Source organism: Salmo salar, chromosome 17, assembly GCF_965601325.2.
Source record: "Salmo salar chromosome 17, fSalSal1, whole genome shotgun sequence".
In the NCBI taxonomy this organism is placed as follows: domain Eukaryota; kingdom Metazoa; phylum Chordata; class Actinopteri; order Salmoniformes; family Salmonidae; genus Salmo; species Salmo salar.
Window position 1 is genome coordinate 1,663,791 of NC_138307.1, and position 25,588 is coordinate 1,689,378.

Below are 25,588 nucleotides of genomic sequence, written 5' to 3' on the forward strand. Positions count from 1 at the left end.
AAAAGTCCGGACAAAAGTTATTCAAGTTTTGAAATATTTTTTAGATACTGTATGTCGCACATTATTCTATATATTGTTGCAAACACTAACACAATAATGCAGTGGGTGTTCATTTATATTTTTAGGATGAATTTCTACATTTTAAAAACACATTTGTCATTAGAATTTTAACACGGACAGTTACACTAAAAGACATTTTGACAATTTAGACCTCAATAACTCCCTTAATTTAATAGTTTGCAACACAAATATTTCTGGGTCAAAAGAAGGGTAAGAGTTGAGTGATTTAATATTATATTTATACATATTTATATTTTTATGTTAAATGAATGGACTTCGGACACCAAATTTACACGTCTCGTCTTTAACCCATTTACTCTGGTGAAGTCTTCTCTTGATTGTTGACTTTGACACAGATATGCCTACCTCCTGGAGGGTGTTCTTGATCTGGCCAACTGTTGTGAAGGGTTTTTTCTTCACCAGGGAAACAATTATTCTATCTTCCACCACCATTGTTTTCTGTGGTCTTTCGGGCCTTTTGGAATTCCTGAGCTCACCAGTACGTTCTTTCTTCTTAAGAATGTACCAAATAGTTGATTTGGCCACACCTACTGTTTTTGCTATCTCTCTGATGGGTTTGTTTACATTTTTCAGCCTAATGATGGCTTGCTTCACTGGCAGTGACAGCACTTCGGACTTATTGAGGGTTAACAGCAACAGATTCCAAATGCAAATGCCACACTTGAAATCAACTCTAGACCTTTCAGCTGCTTACTTGTAAATGCACTAATGAGGGAATAACACACACCTGGCCATGGAACAGCTGTGCAGCCAATTGTCCCATTACTTTTGGGTGACAGCTAAAATAATAATAACTTGGTGAACGTCCAAATATTTATGGACCTGACTGAATGTTTTAGAAAATATATACAGTACCAGTCAAAGGTTTGGACACCTACTCATTCAAGGGTTTTTCTTTATTTTTACATTGTAGAATAATAGTGAAGACATCAAAATTATTAAATAAAACATATGGAATCATTTAGTAACCAAAAAAGTGTTAAACAAATAAAAATAGATTTTAGATTTTAGATTCTTCAAAGTAGCCACCCTTTGCCTTGAAGACAGCTTTGTACACTCTTGGCATTCTCTCAACCAGCTTCACCTGGAATGCTTTTCAACAGTCTTGAAGGAGTTCTCACATAAGCTGCTTTTCCTTCTCTCTGCAGTCCAACTCATCCCAAACCATCTCAATTGGGTTGAGGTCGGGTGATTGTGGAGGGCAGGTCATCTGATGAAGCACTCCATCACTCTCCTTCTTGGCCAAATAGCCCTTACACAGCCTGGAGGTGTGTTGTGTCATTGTCCTGTTGAAAAACAAATGATGGTCGACTAAGCGCTAAACCAGATGGGATGGCGTATTGCTGCAGAATGTTTTGGTAGCCATGCTGGTTACGTGTGCTTTGAATTCTAAATAAATCACTGACAGTGTCACCAGCAAACCACATCACACCTCCTCCATGCTTCACGGTGGGAACCACATATGCAGAGATCATCTGTTCACCTACTCTGCATCTCACAAAGACATGGCGGTTAAAACCAAAAATGTCAAATTTGGACTCATCAGACCAAAGGACAAATGTCCATTGCTTGTGTTTCCTGGCCCAAGCAAGCCTCTTCTTCTTATTGGTGTCATTTAGTAGTGGTTTCTTTCCATGATTTTGACCATGATCGTCTGATTCACGCAATTGATTTTGAGATGTGTCTGTTACTTGAACTCAGTGAAGCATTTATTTGGGCTGCAATTTCTGAGGCTGGTAACTCTAATGAACTTAACCTCTGCTGCAGCGGTAACTCTGGGTCTTCCATTCCTGTGGTGGTCCTCATGAGAGCCAGTTTCATCATAGGGCTTGATGGTTTTTGTGACTGCACTTAAAGAAACTTTCAAAGTTCTTGAAATTTTCTGAGTTCACTGACCTTCATGTCTTAAAGTAATGATGGACTGTTGATTCTCTTTGATATTTGTGCTGTTCTTGCCATAATAAGAACTTGGTCTTTTACCAAATAGGGCTATATTCTGTATACCAACCATACCTTACCACAACACAACTGATAGGCTCAAACGCATTAAGAAGGAAAGAAATTCCATAAATTAACTTTTAACAAGGCACACCTGTTAATTGAAATGCATTCCAGATGACTACCTCATGAAGCTGGTTGAGAGAATGCCAAGAGTGTGCAAAGCTGTTATCAAACCAAAGGGTGGCTACTTTGAAGAATCTCAAATATAAAATGTATTTTGATTTGTTTAACACTTTTTTGGTTACTACATGTTTCCATATGTATTATTTCATAGTTTTAATGTCTTCATTATGTAACGGCTGTCTGAAGTAGTAGACCAAGGTGCAGCGTGGAATTTGTTCATCTTTTATTTTAGATGAAAAAAGGCAATTCACAAAGAAAAAACAGACGACAGCCAAACAGTCCTGTCAGGTATCCTAACACACTAAACAGAAAACATCTACCCACAAAACCCAAAGGAAAAACATGCTGCCTAAGTATGACTCCCAATCAGCAACAATGATGTACAGCTGTTCCTGATTGGGAGCCATACCCGGCTGAAGCAATGCAATCCCCAACATAGAAATACAGACATAGAATGCCCACCCAAATCACACCCTGACCAAACCTAAATAGAGACATAAAAAGGCTCTCTCAGGTCAGGGCGTGACACACTATTATTCTACAATGTAGAAAATAATAAAAAATAAAGATAAACCCTTGAATGAGTAGGTGTGCAGTGGCGGTTCTAGACCATTTCAACTGGGGGGGCCAAGCTGGGGCCAGTTGTACTGTTAGAGGGGCAAGTTACATTAGACGGTATTGTTGTCATAACGTTTTCTTCACTGCATTGCAGGCAAACTTGCAGATGCATGTGGTACGATACTGTTGTGTTCCGCCTAAAGCCGTCCCTCTAGAAAATGTATGGGTTAAATTAGTGTTCCGCGTTGCCACTGTCTAATAACGGATATAAAAAAATAACAATAGCAAAAATTAGTTGTGTAAAAATGATTTCATACTCCACATTTAGGGGGGCCACAAGGGGGTCCAAAATTGTTGTCACAGGGGCACTGGCACCCCCTTTAACTTCCAGACTGATTTCTTGAGATGTTGCTTCAATATATCCACATATGTTTCCTGCCTCATGATGCCATCTATCTTACATTTACATTTACATTTACATTTAAGTCATTTAGCAGACGCTCTTATCCAGAGCGACTTACAAAATGGTGCATTCACCTTATGATATCCAGTGGAACAACCACTTTACAATAGTGCATCTAAATCTTTTAAGGGGGGGGGGGGGGGTTAGAAGGATTACTTTATCCTATCCTAGGTATTCCTTAAAGAGGTGGGGTTTCAGGTGTCTCCGGAAGGTGGTGATTGACTCCGCTGTCCTGGCGTCGTGAGGGAGCTTGTTCCACCATTGGGGTGCCAGAGCAGCGAACAGTTTTGACTGGGCTGAGCGGGAACTGTGCTTCCTCAGAGGTAGGGGGGCCAGCAGGCCAGTGGTGGATGAACGCAGTGCCCTTGTTTGGGTGTAGGGCCTGATCAGAGCCTGAAGGTATGGAGGTGCCGTTCCCTTCACAGCTCCGTAGGCAATCACCATGGTCTTGTAGCGGATGCGAGCTTCAACTGGAAGCCAGTGGAGAGAGCGGAGGAGCGGGGTGACGTGAGAGAACTTGGGAAGGTTGAACACCAGACGGGCTGCGGCGTTCTGGATGAGTTGTAGGGGTTTAATGGCACAGGCAGGGAGCCCAGCCAACAGCGAGTTGCAGTAATCCAGACGGGAGATGACAAGTGCCTGGATTAGGACCTGCGCCGCTTCCTGTGTGAGGCAGGGTCGTACTCTGCGAATGTTGTAGAGCATGAACCTACAGGATCGGGTCACCGCCTTGATGTTAGTGGAGAACGACAGGGTGTTGTCCAGGATCACGCCAAGGTTCTTAGCACTCTGGGAGGAGGACACAAGGGAGTTGTCAACCGTGATGGCGAGATCATGGAACGGGCAGTCCTTCCCCGGGAGGAAGAGCAGCTCCGTCTTGCCGAGGTTCAGCTTGAGCTGGTGATCCGTCATCCACACTGATATGTCTGACAGACATGCAGAGATGCGATTCGCCGCCTGGTTATCAGAAGGGGGAAAGGAGAAGATTAATTGTGTGTCGTCTGCATAGCAATGATAGGAGAGACCATGTGAGGATATGACAGAGCCAAGTGACTTGGTGTATAGCGAGAATAGGAGAGGGCCTAGAACAGAGCCCTGGGGGACACCAGTGGTGAGAGCGCATGGTGCGGAGACAGATTCTCGCCACGCCACCTGGTAGGAGCGATCTGTCAGGTAGGACGCAATCCAAGCGTGGGCCGCGCCGGAGATGCCCAACTCGGAGAGGGTGGAGAGGAGGATCTGATGGTTCACAGTATCAAAGGCAGCAGATAGGTCTAGAAGGATGAGAGCAGAGGAGAGAGAGTTAGCTTTAGCAGTGCGGAGAGCCTCCGTGACACAGAGAAGAGCAGTCTCAGTTGAATGCCCAGTCTTGAAACCTGACTGATTAGGATCAAGAAGGTCATTCTGAGAGAGATAGCAGGAGAGCTGGCCAAGGACGGCACGTTCAAGAGTTTTGGAGAGAAAAGAAAGAAGGGATACTGGTCTGTAGTTGTTGACATCGGAGGGATCGAGTGTAGGTTTTTTCAGAAGGGGTGCATCTTGTGAAGTGCACCAGTCTCTCCTGCAGCAAAGCACCCCCACAACATGATGCTGCCACCCACGAGCTTCACGGTTGGGATGGGGTTCTTCGGCTTGCAAGCCTCCCCTTTTTCCTCCAAACATAACGATGGTCATTATGGCCAAACAGTTCTATTTTTGTTTCACCAGACCAGAGGACATTTCTCCAAAAATGTCCCCCCTTGTGCAGATGCAAACCGTAGTCTGGCTTTTTAATGGCGGTTTTGGAGAATTTGCTTCTTCCTTGCTGAGTGGCCTTTCAGGTAATGTCAATATAGGACTCGTTTTACTGTGGATATAGATACTTTTGTACCTGTTTCCTCCAGCATCTTCACAAGGTCCTTTGCTACTGTTCTGGGATTGATTTCACCAAAGTACGTTCATCTCTAGGAGACAGAATGCGTCTCCTTCCTGAGCGGTATGACGGCTGCATGGTCCCATGGTGTTTTTACTTGCGTACTATTGTTTGTACAGATGAACGTGGTACCTTCAGGCATTTGGAAATTGATGAACCAGACTTGTGGAGGTCTACCGTTTTTTTCTGAGGTCTTGGCTGATTTCTTTTGATTTTTCCCATGATGTCAATTAAAGAGCCATTGAGTTTGAAGGTAGGCCTTGAAATTCATCCAAAGGTACACCTCCAATTGACTCAAATTATGACAATTAACCTATCAGAACTTCTAAAGCCATAACATAATTTTCAGGAATTTTCCAAGCTGTTTAAAGGCACAGTCAACTTAGTGTATGTAAACTTCTGACCCACTGGATTTGTGATGCAGTGAATTATAAGTGAAATAATCTGTCTGTAAATAATTGTTCCAGAAATTACTTGTGTCATGCACTAAGTATATGTCCTAACCGACTTGCCAAAACTTTAATTCGTTAACAAGAAATTTGTGGATTGGTTGAAAAACGAGTTTTAATGACTCTAACCTAAGTGTATGTAAACTTCCGACTTCAACTGTATATATTTATATATATTTATAATTCTGATAAGTCTCCAGTATCAACATTTCCAAGCAAACAAAAAAAGGGACAATCTGTAAACATGTTGAAATAAAAGAACATACTCTTCGCCAGAATTCAGTCAGCCTTCACAAGACCACAACATATGCAAATATGTCCCCTTTGTGCTTTAAACCTCAAGCAGAATAATACAATTCCTGAGTGCATGATATTCAGTTTCACTGGCATATAGTACATTCAATGGATTGTTTTATCTGCAGTAATTTATGCCAGAGATTACTGCAGTTTAAACTTAAACTGCTATCCTGTAGCTACTGTAGGTCTACCCATCAATTCAAGATGGAACTTTGTATCATTCACATCATATACTGCAAAATTCACCTGAGCTCCGTAGACTGGTCTTCCTTGGCTGTCTGACCCTGCTGGGACCCTGTCACTATCTGATCCTGCTAAGACATGATGAGCATAGTGTTGGGTACTGACTGCACTAGAGGGCTGCATTCCCAAGGGATGCCTGCGGGACTTGCGAGTCCCCACAGAGATCATTGCGGGGCGGTCAGCATTTTTCATGCTGCAGGCAGGTGCGGGCAGTCAGACAGACAACTTTGGGATGAAAATAGTTTTGTTGTCCAGCTGATTATTTTTGAAACAGTCCTTTTTCTGCTTTGTATGCTTAATACCTATTGTATTAAAATCACATATTTTTCGCACTATTCACACACTCAGAATTCCCAGCTTCACCTTCAGTAGCCTACCTCTCCTAGTTGGGCGTGAGAGTTCAAGTGCGCCTAGTATGTGTGGTCTCATTGAAATAGAGTAGGCTGCCTACATGGGTGGAGAATCACGTGGCAGTTAACCTGAATTGGAAATTAACTTAAATATGATTAGACTGTACTTTACTAGTGTCTGTAAATACATAATGATAATGAAAATAAGTGGAGGGCGCTCACCCAACGTGAGTCAAAGTGCAATCTAAAAAATGTAATCATCATTGAAAAGGAAAAGGCACAACACGCACATAAACGGGGCTACTATGGTGAGCGGAGTGTTGCGCCTTTTAATTTTCAATAAGTATGGATTACCCATTTATTTGTCTTTGCCTGCAAATCATACTCCTAAAAGGTAGGCTATATCATGTAGGACTATGCAAAATGTCACAAGTCTCGCTGTCATCATTCTCTCTGCTTCCAGTTCAGTAGCCATACTTATGAGATCAGGTGTGCGTTTGGTCCCAATTAAATAGAGTAGGCTATAGACCGAGGTAAAGACAGTTTCAAGTTGGATATTCGATGGATATTCGCGCTTTCAAACCTCAATAGCTTTCATACCACTTGAGCCACAGACTCCAAATAAGTGTCATGATGTTGGGAAAATGATTTTCACGATTTGGACATTAATTCGCTTTCCAAAGCTAATAAACATAGAAATGTGAGCAGCATTTTGTATTCCTAGTTGAATTAGTTAGGGAGTGTAAACAAAGTACAAACTTTTTTTACATTCGAATTTCAATAGCTCCTTGGTCATGTGACCTACTGACTTCAAACACGGTTCAGAATGTCCACTCAGTGGGCCTACACATTGCACACCCTTTAGTACTATTAAACTATTACTATTGACATTTTAAATTTAGAAAAATTAATGTAAAAATGTGTGAGATAAGTGGACAAACTAAAGGGTGTGCAATGTGTAGGCCCACTGAGTGGACATTCTGAACCTTGTTTGAAGTCAGTAGGTCATATGACCAATGAGCTATTGAAATTCAAAAATTTAAATAAATAGTTTAAAATAGTGCGAGATGTAAATCGACAAAACAAAAGTGTGCGCAATGTGTGTCTATGCCATCGGGTTAGCTACAACCAGTTTTAGGAGTAATGGCTAAAGAGCTATTGAAATTCGAAATGTTTGATTTGTCACTATGCTGACGGTCCCTAACTGCTGTTGGTGGACGTAAGGAAAGCTACGGGCAAATATCAGTCGAATATCCAACCTGAAACTGTCTTTACCTCGGTGGCTATAGCCTATGTATACATGGGCAGAGAAGCACTGGGCAGTTATCCTAAATAGGCCCATGATTAGGCTATAAGTTAGGCTATAGTTTACTACATTGAATAGTAATAGGCCTAAATATTGATCACACATATTTCTCCGTCTGAAAATCTTCCTACTCCTAAAGGATAGGCTATGAAAATAGCTCAAGAAAAAGTGCAAGTCTCTCTAATTCTGCTCTCTTCAAACTACATCTACACATATTGGCTGATAAAGCCCAGTAATACAATGTAAGGGCCATGTGAGAATCTCTGGTATTTTAACCTATTTCTTAAGTTATTATTGCACATTTGATATTGACTATAGGGTTCCTGGGAACATGGCAGGCAAGTGAGCTACGTCACATATGCCTAAAATAACATTGCGGCACTGCAGTTGGGTTTGGGACCAGTTCTTGCAGTAGGGAGTGGGAGTCCGACAGAAAACCAGCAGGTGCGGGCGGGAGCAGGATGAAGAAATCGGTCCAGCGCAGATCACTACTGTGCACCATGACAGTGAAGCCTGTAATTTTAGAGCTGTTTTTTACTGTGTCAGTGTGAAAAGAAGGGAATTAGCTTGGGAAACTGACAGATCAGTAACGTTACATTGACATACTGACTAATATAACTCACATTGCACTGAAAAAACATCAGAATATCAATCTTCGATTGTATGGCTGGTGGTTTCACCGTTTGATTCAGGTCTAGTTTGATTGAGGCAAAAATAATGGTACATCAACTGGCGAAAGCTTGCCAGGTTCATTTACTTGTTAAACATGACAAAACAAAGGCTACAAAACTTTTCCATACAAACAACTGCTGTTAGATAACGATATGACGTGGTTATTACTACTATCTGACAGATAACTACAGGCTAGAGCTGACCTGGCTGTGGTGGCTACTGTAGTTTATTCATTCACCTCAGTCGAAAGGGGATGAAACATTAAATAACGTTACATGTCAGTTACAATACTAGCTCAGCACTGCGAATAAACAATAGTTTCGTTTTTTTCTGTTAGGTTATACAGCAGTAGCCAGTACACACTGAACTATGTTCAACTCTTCCGTGTAGGTCCAGCCAACCTTCCAGAAACGTTGCCTTCACACAGCCTGTCAGCCTGCTCTGTGGTGTCCGGTCCGATAAACACTCCAAAAGAGCCTACCCGACCGCTCGGAGGCATCTGCATTGTCTTAAAGCACACCGTGTCACGTTTTGTATCACATTCCAACTATCAAACTGGGGGGGACAGAAATGCAATTTCAGAATGTGTGTGTGTGGGGGGGGGGGGCATTTCCCACCCGTTCCCAGTCAAAGTTGCGCCCCTGCTCTCACACACACATACTCTCTCTCCTTTTCTCTTTTCTCCCCCTTTATTTTTAATCTGGTCTCTATGTGCTCTGCTTGTTTTCCAGATGGACCCTGTGCAGAAGGCCGTAATTAATCACACATTTGGAGTCTCCATCGCACCGAAGAGAAAGCAAGTTATTTCCTGCAACATCTGCCAACTGCGCTTCAACTCAGATGTGAGTATATGGGAATCCCTTCTCTCTCTCTTTCTCACTCTCACTCACTCTCACTCTCTCTCTCACAGCTTTGTGCATTGTCATTTGTCTTCAGGTAGCTTTATTAAGTTGTGTGAAGTGTGTGTTCCCCAGACAGTCTACTCTAAAGGTTCAGGGAGTACGCTAATATATGATTAATACAATTAATGATATCAAGACATCTATTTGCCGGCGTCCATATTAGGACAAATGTAAGTTGTCAGTAAGGTCTCTGACAGTCAATCAACTCTATAGGATGTTATGGATTATGCAGAAGGGGAATATTTTTAAATGTGTTCTTTATTTAACCTTTATTTAACGAGGCAAGTCAGTTAAGAACAAATTCTTATTTACAATGATGGCCAAACCCTTCCCTAACGCGGACGACGCTGGGCCAATTGTGCGCCGCCCTATGGGACTCCCGATCACGACAGGTTGTGATACAGTCCGGTATCTAACCAGGGTCTGTAGTGATGCCTCTAGCACTGAGATGCAGTGCCTTAGACCGCTGTGCCACTCGGGAGCTAAAAACAGTGGGGTGGACACGGCGATTTGCTATTCGTTAACATACTGCTTGTTGTGTCTCCTGTTTAATGCCTCTTCAATTGACAGCAACTGGGCTCTATTGTCCTCGGTCCAAGTGTTCTCCTCTCTCATTCTCTCGCCAGACATGTGAAATGACTGAGGGTGTTTGAGACTGTTGTAGACAGGCAGCGTTCAGGAGAGCTTAAGCATTGCAGTGTTTAAGTATTGTGGAGTTGACATTCTCTACCCTGTGTAATTAGGTAGCAGTTATTGACTCTGAAAGGCTCATCAAATGGATGCAGTCAGAGAGAGACAGTGACAGAGAGAGGAGGAAAAAAGAGCGAGATCTTGTGAAATAAGCCCTACTGTGGAAGAGGAGGGTTCCACTGTCCTCCACTCATCATGGTCATAAAATCAAACAAACCACAGCACTTTGGGCGAAACAGGACTTGGAACATTGACTTTTAAGTTTCCTTACCAACTCCTTTGGGACATAATGGAAGTTTCAAGGGAGGGTATCAAGGGAGGTTCTTTCTTGTCAGTGTGTTTCAATGGTTATCCAAGAATCTTCAGTTTCTACTGAACTGTAGTGCTGAACTCTTATTCCTGGACTCATCAGTGTTTCGGAGCAAGAATGCTGATCTAGGATCAGTTATGTATTTTCGATCATGATGAATTAGATTACATGGACATAGGGGGACCTGATTCTAGATTAGCACTCCTACTCTGAAATGCTTTATTTACATTTACATTACATTTACATTTAAGTCATTTAGCAGACGCTCTTATCCAGAGCGACTTACAAATTGGTGCATTCACCTTATGATATCCAGTGGAACAACCACTTTACAATAGTGCATCTAAATCTTTTAAGGGGGGGGGGGGGGGGTTAGAAGGATTACTTTATCCTATCCTAGGTATTCCTTAAAGAGGTGGGGTTTCAGGTGTCTCCGGAAGGTGGTGATTGACTCCGCTGTCCTGGCGTCGTGAGGGAGCTTGTTCCACCATTGGGGTGCTTTATGAAAAAGTTGGTTACTATGTGCCATGGTTACTGTGTGATTGAGAGCATAGCTGATACAATATCAACAACATTGCAGAGGCATTCCACGCCAGACTGCCCATAATATAATTATGATGTTTTGCGTCTTCCCCAAATTAAATTCATATAAAGGTCCGGGATTCAATCCGATCAAACTTTGTCAGCAATGTACGTTTTAAAGCCAATGTTCCCGTGTTCGCAGAGACCAAATTCACAGTAAATGCTGCAAATGGCAGATTTGGTCACTTATAAGTGCCTAAATTGGAACGTAGTGGCTGTACAGTAACATTCTATACAGTACATGACGTCGGAGCCCAGGGTCTCCACTTTACAGCTCTGTATACTATTCAACTGACAGCTGTTCTAACCTTGAGCAGCAACTGCAACAAGAAGATGCCCCCATCCTCACAGCTAATTGGGCTACTTTGGCAAATGTTTTGTCTGAGTGAGAGGAATGTGCACTTCACATTTCCGTATTATAAAATTCATGTAATTTACAGTGTCAATGTTTATGATCACTATGTTTGATGTACAGTTACAAGGATGACATGGCATTATATACCCTGTGTTGTTCTGAACAGAATGAGCCTATATTTGTCGTATTGTGGAGAAAATTTGCCATGGAACATGCACTTGAATGCACTCATGACTCCATTCTGTGGGCACCAAACTTGTTATCTCTGAAGTGCCTTGTGAAAGGCTATCGCTGTAAGATCGTATTGTATAGCTAGTCATGTCAGCAATAGAATAAGCTTTCAAATGTTGCCCACCTGACCCAGATTGCGATTTATAGTGGGCTGTTTTTGGATTGCGTAAACAACAGTAATTGTGTGATGGTGGGGATGCAGGGCTGTGTTCCAAACAAAAAACTACAAGAATGCTTGCTTCAGTTCCTCAATGGCACAGCTAGGCGAGCAAAAAAAATCACATAATAATGAAATGACTTAAGAAATGTGCACACTTTGGAGAGGTGTGTGGTCTCTTGGAGACACCAGTTAGATCTCTAATTCAAACCCTTGTCTTTTTTTGTCTTATGTTGCACGTACCCTAGATTTCCATGAATTGTTATTATATTACTGAATGTATCCAGAGTATATTCAGATTTCGTTATTGACAGATGCTGCAAAAAGTACAGTAAATGTAAAATGCACATTAAACCAACAGTGTAATGTGTCATGTCTGGACTATCATTAAATGTGAAGACGTATTTAAATCAAATCAGTTCTCTAGGTTTAATTGTTACGTGATTAATCCCGTAAACATTAATTAACTAGGAAGTTTGGGCACCACGGGAAAATGTTTAGAGTTACAGAGTTATAATTTCCAGAATATAACTCTAATTAATTACAGTCTTCCATTAATGATTATTAATTGTTACCTTCTATCAGTCTCATCTGAACGTCGTAAAAGTCTTTGTTATCGGCACAAACCCTAGTTTCAATAATGAATCAGCAACATACAAATTGGTTTAATTATGTATTTACTAACTAAATAAATAATCACAGAAATGCATCAGAAACAAACAGTAGATATTGGTTACTAACAATGATAGAAAAGTCACTAGTGAGCTAAGCCGATATGATGGCTTGGTAGACAAAGGGAAGGGGGTGTGGACTGAGAAAGAGCGGGAAAGACAACATGGATTCACTACACACAGTCTATAATTATATTAATTGAAATGCTAATCCTTTTCCCATGAACGGCCACTCATTCGAAAAGAAATTACAATTTATATTTACGCCCTTATCTTGTTGTTGTTTTCTCTGTTGGAATCCTCGATCGTCCTGTAGGGTTCATCAGAGTCTCTGGTTAACTTTAATTGAAGTCACAAAGTCTTTCGTGGTTGTAGGCGGTTAGAATGGATACTTCAGATGTTCTCATGGAATAGATGCTTCGACGGTTGTCGGTATTCTCATCCTAGGTTTACGTAATTTCTAGCTACACTCTAGTAATTTGTGTCGTCTAGAATTTCTTACTTATTCTGTAGTGAATCGATAGTCTCATAGTTTAACCATTTCCAGCTGTGTAGCCAATACTCCACGTGGGATGGTTTTCTAGTCTTATCGTTTGTAGGGGTCTTAACCATTCGCAACCACAGCTCATGCTGGGGTTTGCTTAGTCTGATGTGAATTGGGTCATCCCTCTCCAACCAATGTCTGTTCACTTGGGTCAGCTGAGTCAGCATAAAATTACTTATGAAAACAATTCTCTCATTTAGAAGGCTAACATTACATTTAATCTTTTTACAAATAGTTTAATATTTAAACATTTCAATTGCACAACAATTCCATGTGAATCTGAACTAGAATGTGTAGACTTTCCAAGATATAATTTATGTTGTCCTATCATCAGATATAATGTCCCAAACAACAACTGATCTGACATCATATTCTTTAAGTACCAACGGACACTTTGAACTGATTGGATTATAGAAATATTATTCCATTCCCTAACCTTTTTATTTTACTGTATTGCAAAGTCTCTCTCTGTGGTAACAAAGGATTTTCGAAAGTCCATTATATAGAGTGGAGAGAGAGAGTTTCGGTATTTATGGGGAGGTCATAAACCGGTGGGGGGGAAAAGAGAGAAAGGTGGTTTCACCCAACAGGGCAAAGTCATGACAAATGTTTGGATTCAGTCTTGTGTCAGGTGAACTGTTGTGTCCTCACCTTTGGTTTAATAATTTCTCCATAATCTCCAAAGTGATCCCTTTCAGTTGCTACCATGGTTATGCATATGCTTCTCATATTTCTTCTGGTAGAAACATTTTAATTTGACTCTTTCCAATACTCACCCTCATATTACAGATGGCGTCCTGAGTTAGGCCAAAATGTCACAAAGTTTCTAACTTAAATGAATTATTTCTCAAATTATTTTGAATACAGATTTCAAATGTATGCCAAACACCCTTCCCTCCAAGGACTTTTCTACAGATTTTAAAGAATATCCAAAACATCATGATTATCATTTGGCCAAACCGGCATGCATTTGCCCTGCATTATTGATCAAAGATAATTAAAAATATAAAACCAACTAATACCTTGTTTTAAGGATTGAAGGCTCTGTGTCACTCTCAATGGGCCTTGTCAGTTTCTATATGAAATCTATAATCATTGGCTTTGTCAATGTTATATTGCCCTTCATCTCTCTCCATGCAAAACCATGTCATTTAATATTCCCTCGCCCCACTTGTCATGCGATTTAAACCCCACAGGCCATGTGGTAGCCTCTGGGAGGCAGGTAGAAAAGCAGAGGTACAGTGCATTGGAAAGAATTCAGACCCCTTGACTTTTTCTACATTTTGTTACATTACAGCCTTATTCTAAAATTGATGAAATAGTTTTTTTCCCTTCATCAATCTACACACAATACCCCATAATGACAAAGCAAAAACAAGTTTTGAGATTTTTTGCAAATTTAAAAAATAAAATAATGAAATATCACATTTATATAATTATTCAGACCCTTTACTCAGTACATTGTTGAAACACCTTTGGCAGTGATTACAGCCTCACGTTTTCTTGGGTATGAAGCTACAAGCTTGGCACACCTGTATTTGGGGAGTTTCTCCCATTCTTCTCTGCAAATTCTCTTAAGCTCAGTCAGGTTGGATGGGGAGCGTCGCTGCACAGCTATGTTCAGGTCTCTCCAGAGATGTTTGATCGGGTTCAAGTTTGGGATCTGGCTGGGCCACTCAAGGACATTCAGAGACTTGTCCCGAAGCCACAATTGCATTGTCTTGGCTGTGTGCTTAGGATTGATGTCCTGTTGGAAGGTGAACCTTCACCCCAGTCTGATGGCCTGAGCGCTCTGGAGCAGGTTTTCATCAAGGATCTCTCTGTACTTTGCTCCGTTCATCTTTCCCTCGATCCTGACTAGTCTCGCAAAAAGTGCCGCTGAAAAACATCCCCACAGCATGATGCTGCCACCATGCTTCACCGTAGGGATGGTGCTAGGTTTCCTCCAGACATGACGCTTGGCATTCAGGCCAAAGAGTTCAATCATTATTTAATCAAACCAGAGAATCTTGTTTCTCATGATCTGAGAGTCTTCAGGTGCCTTTTGGCAAACTCCAAGGGGGCTGTCATGTGCCTTTTACTGAGGAGTGGCTTCCGTCTGGCCACTCTACCATAAAGGCCTGATTGGTGGAGTGCTGCAGAGATGGTTGTCCTTCTGGAAGGTTCTACCATCTCCACAGAGGAACTTTAGAGCTCTGTCAGAGTGACCATCGGGTTCTTAGTCACCTCCCTGACCAAGACCCTTCTCCCCCGATTGCTCAGTTTAGCCAGGCGAACGGCTCTTGGAAGAGCCTTTGTGGTTCCAAACTTCTTCCATTTAAGAATAATGGAGGCCAATGTGTTCTTGGGGACTTTAAATGCTGCAGACATTTTTCAGTACCCTTCCCCAGATCTGTGCCTCGACACAATCCTGTCTCTGAGCTCCAAGGACAATCCCTCGACCTCATGGCTCTTAAATGCACTGTCAACTGTGGACGTTATTTAGACAGGTGTGTGCCTTTCCAAATCATGTACAATCAATTGAATTTATGACAGGTGGAATCCAATCAATTTGTAGAAACATCTCAAGGATGATCAATGGAAGCAGGATGCACCTGAGCCCAATTTCGATTCCAACGCAAAGGGTCTGAATACTTACGTAAATAAAGTGTCTGTTTTTTCCATTTAATACATTTGCAAAAATTTCAAAAAACCTGTTTTCACTTTGTCATTATGGGGTATTGTGTGTAGATTGATGAGATTAGAATAAGGCTGTAACGTAACAAAATGTGGAAAAAGTCAACGGGTCTGAATACTTTCTCAATGCACATTTATTGTCATATTTCTGAAGTGGACTGACAGGTAATTAGGGTCAATTTCATTAGGACACACAATGGAAAACAAAAAGGAGCTTTTCTTATTGGACGAGTCTAGGTAGTTCCTCCCTATTTCAGTCTGTTTTCTTCAGTTTGGTGCCTAATGAACACGACTTTGTTTCAGTGAGGATGTATGGAGGGACAGAGACCATCGACCTGTTAAAGTAGACAGATAATGGAGGAAACCCAACCAATCAAAAATTCAGTAGAGTTCGCAACTTCCTGACATCCCACAAGTTTGCCTCATGCGCTTTGGTTAGAGATGAATATAATTACCTTTGACACTGAAATATGATACTGTGTGTCTGTGTGCCCGTGCGTGTGTGTGCGTACATGCGTGTGTGCATGCATGCCAAACTGGGTTAAATACTTCTGAAATCATTATAAAAACATTAGCTGGGTTTTGAGATTGCCTGCCACAATGGAACCAATAGAATAGTCACAAAAGTGCAAACTGCACCTTCTGCACTTTAAGTAGGCTAAAGCAAACGCTTAAAGTATTTGAAGGGTTTCAAATAGTATTTGAACCCAGGTGTTTGTTGCGTGCGTGCGTGTCTGTGATTGGCACTACAGATTAAAATGTGATTGATATAATCCGGTTCCATGTATGTTCCCCTCAAGACACGTACTCTGAGTGAAGATCTAACCCAAAGAATATTTCCCAAATCAAGCTAGTGAAGTTAGATAGCAATTTACAGTATTAAATCCGCTGCCACTGTTATTGTATTTTTGGGGGTGAAGCATTAGTGGATTGAAAAGGAATAAGATAACCACGAACACTTTGATGTATTACTTCTATGTTTGAGTCCCACATGGCACTCTATTCCCTATTTAGTGCATGACCTATGGGTTCTGGTCAAAAGTAGTGCACTTTATAGGGAGAGCGTGCCATTTGGGATGATTCATATATCTAGACGGCAGAGAATAATCAGATAGGATAAAAGCTGATTCATTGAAGAGAAGGAAGAAGCTTTTATCCACTGAAAAGAGGATCCATTGATCTTTCTAAGGAAACTTTATTGAGTAGTTTTATATGTAGGCTTCTACTATACCTGTAGAGTCTCTAAACACTACAGCTACAGTGGCATCCAAAGAAATAAACTCAGCAAAAAAAGAAACGTTCCTTTTTCAGGACCCTGTCTTTCAAAGATAATCCATAAAAATCCAAATAGCTTCACAGATCTTCACTGTAAAGGGTTTTAACACTGTTTCCCATGCTTATTCAATGAACCACAAACAATTAATGAACATGCGCCTGTGGAACGGTCGTTAAGACACTAACAGCTTACAGACGGTAGGCAATTAAGGTCACAGTTATGAAAACTTACATTTACATTTTCCCTTTGTCAACATAATTCCCACTCCAGTATGTCTCAAAATAAAGACATTACATGTCTCCTTAATTTTCTCCTTCTTTAATTGAAGTGACTATTAGAAAATTACAAAGGAGCCTTCGGTACTCTGCAGCAGCATGAGCTGTGAGAAGCCTTAACCCTCCTGTTGTGTTCGTTTCATGTTAATTAATTCTGTGTTCCCTGTCCAAAATGACTGCCCCATTATAGCTGATTATAAATCCATAATAATACATATATTATCACCTAAAGTTGTGTTAGATCTATTAATCAACTTAAGTTCTTGTGAACATTACATGTTTTGTGTGACATTAATGCTAGTACGAACTCGGACCCAGGCGCAGAGAAACACAGTAGGCAGAGGTAAGGGTAAATCCAGAATGTTCACCTAAGGTCTTCATAGAAAAACAACAACGCAAGGCCACACGAGAACACTGAACAAAACTGGAGACCTGAGCAACTGGCCCAGTCCACAGAGGAACTTAAATAGTCATCCAGCAGGTGATCCCAATAAGCCTAGTCAGGGTCACCTGAATACTAGAAGTAACTCAAGGGTGCTCTCCAGTGGCAACCTCAAGTAGTACACTCAAGGGAGAAAACCTGACCTGTGACATTTTTTTACATTTTACATTTTACATTTACATTTTAGACATTTAGCAGACGCTCTTATCCAGAGCGACTTACAAATTGGTGCATTCACCTATAATATCCAGTGGAACAACCACTTTACAATAGTGCATCTAAATCTTTTAAGGGGGGGGGTTAGAAGGATTACTTTATCCTATCCCAGGTATTCCTTGAAGAGGTGGGGTTTCAGGTGTCTCCGGAAGGTGGTGATTGACTCCGCTGTCCTGGCGTCGTGAGGGAGCTTGTTCCACCATTGGGGTGCCAGAGCAGCGAACAGTTTTGACTGGGCTGAGCGGGAACTGTGCTTCCTCAGAGGTAGGGAGGCGAGCAGGCCAGAGGTGGATGAACGGAGTGCCCTTGTTTGGGTGTAGGGCCTGATCAGAGCCTGAAGGTACGGAGGTGCCGTTCCCCTCACAGCTCCGTAGGCAATCACCATGGTCAAAGATATGATCAAGAGCCTCACATACAGTATATCGTTTGGTCATTGTGCTGCCACAGAATGAATTGTGAGCAAGACCTCAAAAAAGCTTCATATACCAGAGCTGCGAGAAAAGTTCTATATATTATTGAAACAATGTTGCGATTGTTTGTTTGTGAGGTGTGGTTCCAGTGGGGGAAATATTCTATTGGGGAAGGGTTCTCGTGGGGGTTGCCATGGAAGCCAAGAAGGGGAGTGAGGTGTGTGTGTGTGTGTGTGTGTGTGTGTGTGTGTGTGTGTGTGTGTGTGTGTGTGTGTGTGTGTGTTCCATAACATTTTTCAAGACATTGGAATTGTCTAGTTGGAATATTATTATTAAGTTTTATGTTAAAAAGGCCCTAAAGATTGATGCTATACAACGTTTGACATGTTTCTACGAACATAGATATAACTTTTTTTGACTTTTTGTCATGAAATTTTCGCCGCGCTACCTACATTTGGAGTAGCTTACTGAACGCGCAAACAACAAGGAGGTATTTGGACATAAATTATGGACTTTATTGAACAAAACAACATTTATTGTGGACCTGGGATTCCTGGAAGTGCCTTCTGATGAAGATCATCAAAGGTAAGTGAATATTTATAATGCTATTTATGATTTTAGATGACTCCAAAATGGCGGGTATCTGTATTGAATGATGTATTTTTCTGAGCGAAGTACTCAGATTATTGCAAAGTGTGCTTTCCCCGTGAAGCTTTTTTGAAATCTGTCACAGCGGTTGCAATAAGGAGATGTTTATCTATAATTCTTTGAATAACAGTTTAATATTTTATCAACGTTTATGAGTATTTTTGTAAATTGTTGTGCTGATTCACCGGCAGTTTTGGAGGCAACATTTTTTCTGAACATCACTCGCCAATGTAAAATGGGGTTTTTGGATATAAATATGAACTTTATCGAGCAAAACATACATGTATTGTGTAACATGAAGTCCTATGAGTGCCATCTGATGAAGATCATCAAAGGTTAGTGAATATTTTAGCTGTATTTTTGGTTTTTGTGATGCATGTCCTTGCTTGGGAAATGGCTGTGTGGTTTTTCTTGTGAAGTTTATGTCCTAACATAATCTAATTTTATGCTTTCACGGTAAAGCCTTATTGAAATCGGACAATGTGGTTGGATTAACGAGAAGTTTATCTTTAAAATGGTGTAAAATAGTTGATTGTTTGAGAAAATGAAATTATGAGATTTTTGCTGTTTTGTATTTCGCGCCATGCTATTTCACTGGCTGTTGAATAGTGTGTCCCGCAGGTGGGACGCTAGCGTCCCACCTAGCCCATAGAAGTTAACAGCTTCTACCCCCAAGCCATAAGACAGCTGAACAATTAATCAAATGGCCACTGGACTATTTACATTAACACCTCCCCCCTCCCACACACTGCTGCTACTCGCTGTTTATTATCTATGCATAGTCACGTCACCCCAACCTACATGTACAAAGTATCTCGACCAACCTGTATCCCCCGCATATTGACTCAGTACCGGTACCCCCTGTATAGAGCCTCATTATTGTATTGTTACTTTTTATTATTTTTTACTTTAGTTGATAAATATTTTCTTAACTCTTTCTTGAACTGCACTGTTGGTTAAGGGCTTGTAAGTAAGCATTTCACGCTAAGGTTGTATTCGGCACATGTGACAAAGTTTGACTTGACATATTTTAAAGTCAAATTCGCATTTTAATTAATTAATTAAAAATAGAAAACGAAGATGTCTGAATTGCATATGTCTTCACACCCCAGAGTTAATACTTGTTTGAAGCACCTTTTGCAGCAATTACAGTTGTGAATCATGTTGAAAAAGATTCCACCAACTTTGCACAACTCTTGGAGCAAAATATATCCATTGTTTTTGACAGAATTGCTCAAGGTCAGTCAATTTTGTTGGGGATCATTAATCAACATCAGTATTTAAAGTCTTATTGATCAGATTTATGTCAACCCTGAGTGACACTGGACCACTCAGGGACCCTCAACACCTCTTGGAATGCCATTCTGGTGTGTCTTTAGTCTTAAAATGTGCATTCTTGTATTTTTCAATGAAACAATTATCTCCTTACCATACTCAAAGGGATATTCAGTGTCTTGGAATTATTTTGTAACCTCCCCTGACATGTGCATGCCTAAAAATGTATCACTAACATGTTTTAAAAGCATTGGTGGCTCTGAGATTGAATTATTGTTTGAAAGACAGAGGACGTTTTTATTGAATCATCATAACCACTATTTAGCCTTCCCTGTAGCTCAGTTGGTAGAGCATGGTGTTTGCTATGCCAGGGTTGTGGGTTCGATTCCCATGGAGGGCCAGCACAGAGAAAACATGTATGAAATGTATGCATTCACTACTGTAAGTCGCTCTGGATAAGAGCATCTGCTAAATGACTAAAATGTAAATGTGTGTGTGCTCAAACACACATGCATGTGGAGGTCTGGGAGAGGAAGTGTGTCCATTTGATGAATGTGCGTGAACTCAATTGTATACACTAATTGTAGTCTCACCCATTCATTTCTAATGACCGGTCATTTTTGACTTGGAACACCACGTGTACAAAAGTTAGCTAAAACACCCAAAATGTAATAAAATATAAATAACATTTTTCCCATTCCAGAGTGAGTACGTTTGCATATGAAGTGGCTATGTTGAGCATAAAAGTGATCATTTGAAACAGGTCCTATACGTAGATTTACAGTTATTTGGCAACTTTAGCAAATCTCAGAATGTTTTAGAAATCAGAACATGTGCTGCATGATGCAACTATAGGCTATTGATGAGATTAAAAAGTTGCAAGTTGTTCCTTGTCTCAGGCTGCACACACTCTTCTCTCATCAAGTGATTATCAGACTATTCTCAAGTGATTGTTTCACTCATCAGACTATCCTCAATTTAATTGTGTCTTTGCTAATATGTCAAATTCGTTTTGATTTAGAATGGCCCATTATCTAATGGGCAGGAACAGGGGCAGTGGGAAAAAATCTGTATGCTCTCGAATAACTGATGGAAGCCACATTCCTGCCTGTTCATTTCTCTCACACACGCTAGGAAGGCTACTCCGGTTATGTTACTCCACACATCAACCACTGTTTGAGGAGCATGCAGCCTCTCGCTGCGCCACAGGTGATATTCCGCCCAAACTCTGTATGCCATGGGCTCTCCAACCCTGTTCCTGCAGCTACCCAGTGCATAATTTGGGAAACCAAGTGAAATCTGTTCGGCAACATCGATAGTAACATGTTTTCTCCATAAAACATATGTCATTAAACTGTTGACAGCCCCTCAATCTTTTTTGTTATACTTTTTACCCCTTTTCCGTGATAGCCAATTGGTAGTCCCATCGCTGCAACTCCCGTGTGGACTTAGGAGAGGCGAAGGTCGAAAGCCATGCGTCCTCCAAAACACGACCCTGCCAAGCCGGACTGCTTCTTGACACACTGCTCACTTAACCCAGAAGCCAGCGGCACCAATGCGTCAGAGGAAACACCATACAACTGGCGACCAAAGTCAGCGTGCATGCTAAGGGTTTGATGTTTGAAAAGTGTTTGATGTGGCTCCCGAGTGGCGCAGCAGTCTAAGGCACTGCATCTCAGTGGTAGAGGTGTCACTACAGACCCTGGTTCAATTCCAGGCTGAATCACAACTGGCTGTGATTGGGAGTCCCATAGGGCGGTGCACTGTGATTGGCACAGTGTCATCCAGGTTAGGGTTTGGCCGGGGTAGGCCGTCATTTTAATAAGAATTTGTTCTTAACTAACTTGCCTAGTTAAATAAAATAGAGTCCTGAGTACTAGGCCATTAGCGACCTGATGATTGTTAGGGAGTTGGGTACTACCAATGTATGTTCAGAGTGGATTAAAGGAGATTACTGTGACTCGGTGGTCACATGTAATTGTACTCCAGTCATAACTCATGACTGCCAGTGTGGCGGTAACCGCAACAGCCTTAAGGGGAAATTAACAAGTGTGTTCTTGTACACAACCATTGGTTTAGAGAGTGACTGCTGGGTGTACACTTTCATTTATTTTGGAAGTGATTGTTTGTGTGATTGTGTGTATGTGTCCTCAGTGCACCACACTTCTCGTGTGTGTGTGTGTGTGTGTGTGTGTGTGTGTGTGTGTGTGTGTGTGTGTGTGTGTGTGTGTGTGTGTGTGTGTGTGTGTGTGTGTGTGTGTGTGTGTGTGTGTGTGTGTGTGTGTGTGTGAGTAAGTGTCCCGTTACAAAAAGACACATGAAGAAATCACAAGCTATCAATACTTTTGGGTTTAAGTTTCGCTTTCAAGTTCATTATTTTTGTTTCCAATACTAAGAATTTTGTTCTCGACTTCAGAAGTTTTGCTTGATATTAATGGCACAAATGTAACTCAGTCTAGAGGATTGCATCATATAATAACACTATTACTCTACTGAAGGTATTTATAGTGGCAATCCTTAATTAGAACATTAACAAAGTGTACTCCCCACCACAGTTTCAGTAAAAAGCTGAAGGATGTGGCTGGAGAAATGCAACCACTCTCAAATTCATAGACTAAATCAAATCAAATCAAATTTTATTGGTCACATACACATGGTTAGCAGATGTTAATGCGAGTGTAGCGAAATGCTTGTGCTTCTAGTTCCGACTATGCAGTAAAATCTAACAAGTAATCTTACAAATTCACAACTACCTTATACACACAAATGTAAAGGGATGAATAAGAATATGTACATATAAATATATGGATGAGCGATGGCATAGGCAGATGCAGTAGATGGTGTAGAATACAGTATGTACATGAGATGAGTAATGTAGGATATGTAAACATTATTAAAGTGGCGTTATTTAAAGTGACTAGTGATACCTTTATTAAGTCTGTTTATTTAAGTGGCCAGAGATTTGAGTCTGTATGTTGGCAGCAGCCTCTCTATGTTAGTGATGGCTGTTTAACAGTCTGATGACCTTGAGATTTAAGTGGCGACATTGAGACTGTGGCTGTGCCTCGACCTAGGTTGGGCAAAACTTAACATGGCGGTGTTCGCCTTAGCAATCTCACTGGAATAAAGACCTCCATTCCTGCCATTTATTGAAAGAGATTGTGATACTTCACATCTCAGAATAAGGCTACTTTAATGTTAGATCCCTCACTTCCAAGGCAGTTATAGTCAATGAACTAATCACTGATCATAATCTTGATGTGATTGGCCTGACTGAAACATGGCTTAAGCCTGATGAATTTACTGTGTTAAATGAGGCCTCACCTCCTGGTTACACTAGTGACCATGTCCCCCGTGCATCCCGCAAATGCGGAGGTGTTGCTAACATTTATAATAGCAAATTTCAATTTACCAAAAAAATGACGTTTTCGTCTTTTGAGCTTCTAGTCATGAAATCTATGCAGCCTACTCAATCACTTTTTATAGCTACTGTTTACAGGCCTCCTGGGCCATATACAGCGTTCCTCACTGAGTTCCCTGAATTCCTATCGGACCTTGTAGTCATGGCAGATAATATCCACATTTTTGGTGACTTTAATATTCACATGGAAAAGTCCACAGACCCACTCCAAAAGGCTTTCGGAGCCATCATCGACTCAGTGGGTTTTGTCCAACATGTCTCCGGACCTACTCACTGCCACAGTCATACTCTGGACCTAGTTTTGTCCCGTGGAATAAATGTTGTGTTTTTCCTCATAATCCTGGACTATCGGACCACCATTTTATTACGTTTGCAATCGCAAAAAATTATCTGCTCAGACCCCAACCAAGGATCATCAAATGTCGTGCTATAAATTCTCGGACAACCCAAAGATTCCTAGATGCCCTTCCAGACTTCCTCCGCCTACCCAAGGACGTCAGAGTACAAAAATCAGTTAACCACCTAACTGAGGACCTCAATTTAACCTTGCGCAATACCCTAGATGCAGTCGCACCCCTAAAAACAAAAAACATTTGTCATAAGAAACTAGCTCCCTGGTATACAGAAAATACCCGAGCTCTGAAGCAAGCTTCCAGAAAATTGGAACGGAAATAGCGTCACACCAAACTGGACGTCTTCTGACTAGCTTGGAAAGACAGTACCGTGCAGTATCGAAGAGCCCTCACTGCTACTCGATCATCCGATTTTTCCAACTTAATTGAGGAAAATAAGAACAATCCAACATTTATTTTTGATACTGTCGCAAAGCTAACTAAAAAGCAGCATTCCCCAAAAGAGGATGGCTTTCACTTCAGCAGTGATAAATTCATGAACTTCTTTGAGGAAAAGATCATGATGATTACATTTACATTTTAGTCATTTAGCAGATGCTCTTATCCAGAGCGACTTACAGTAGTTAATACATACATTTCATTTTTTAAATTTTTTTGTACTGGCCCCCCGTGGGAATCGAACCCACAACCCTGGCGTTGCACACACCATGCTCTACCAACTGAGCCACAGGGAAGTGGCTCAGTTAGAAAGCAAATTACGGACTCCTCTTTAAATCTGCGTTTTCCTCCAAAGCTCAGTTGTCCTGAATCTGCACAACTCTCCCAGGACCTAGGATCAAGGGAGACACTCAAGTGCTTTAGTACTATATCTCTTGAGACGATGAAAATAAGCATGGTCTCTAAACCTTCAAGCAGAATACTGGACCCTATTCCAACTAAACTACTGAAAGAGCTGCTTCCTGTGCTTGGCCCTCCTATGTTGAACATAATAAACGGCTCTCTATGCACTGGATGTGTACCAAACTCACTAAAAGTGGCAGTAATGAAGCCTCTTTTGAAAAAGCCAAACCTTGACCCAGAAAATATAAAAAACTATCGGCCTATATCGAATCTCCCATTCCTTTCAAAAAAAAATGAAAAAGCTGTTGCGCAGCAACTCACTGCCTTCCTGAAGACAATGTATACGAAACGCTTCAGTCTGGTTTTAGACCCCATCATAGCACTGAGACTGCACTTGTGAAGGTGGTAAATTACGTTTTTATGGTGTCAGACCGAGGCTCTGCATTTGTCCTCGTGCTCCTAGACCTTAGTGCTGCTTTTGATACCATCGATCACCACATTCTTTTGGAGAGATTGGAAACCCAAATTGGTCTACACGGACAAGTTCTGGCCTGGTTTAGATCTTATCTGTTGGAAAGATATCAGTTTGTCTCTGTGGATGTTAAATTTACATTTACATTTAAGTCATTTAGCAGACGCTCTTATCCAAAGCGACTTACAAATTGGATGACATCCTGTTAAATCTGTGGATGTTTGTCCACTGACAAATCAACTGTAAATTTTGGTGTTCCTCAAGGTTCCGTTTTCACTATATATTTTACCTCTTGGTGATGTCATTCGGAAACATAATGTTAACTTTCACTGCTATGCGGATGACACACAGCTGTACATTTCGATGAAACATGGTGAAGCCCCAAAA

General features: G+C 41.1%; 1 protein-coding gene across 7 annotated transcripts in view; it reads left to right on the plus strand.

Moving 5' to 3' along the window:
* LOC106575132 (zinc finger protein 385B) overlaps nucleotides 1-25,588 on the plus strand; it is a 183,755-nt gene that overhangs the window by 134,688 nt on the left and 23,479 nt on the right. For all 7 annotated transcript variants that reach the window (XM_082963360.1, XM_082963361.1, XM_014151361.3 and 4 more), the window contains one exon: nucleotides 9,187-9,297. In XM_082963360.1, coding sequence (XP_082819486.1) covers nucleotides 9,187-9,297 — 111 coding nt within the window. The remainder of the gene's footprint in view (nucleotides 1-9,186; nucleotides 9,298-25,588) is intronic.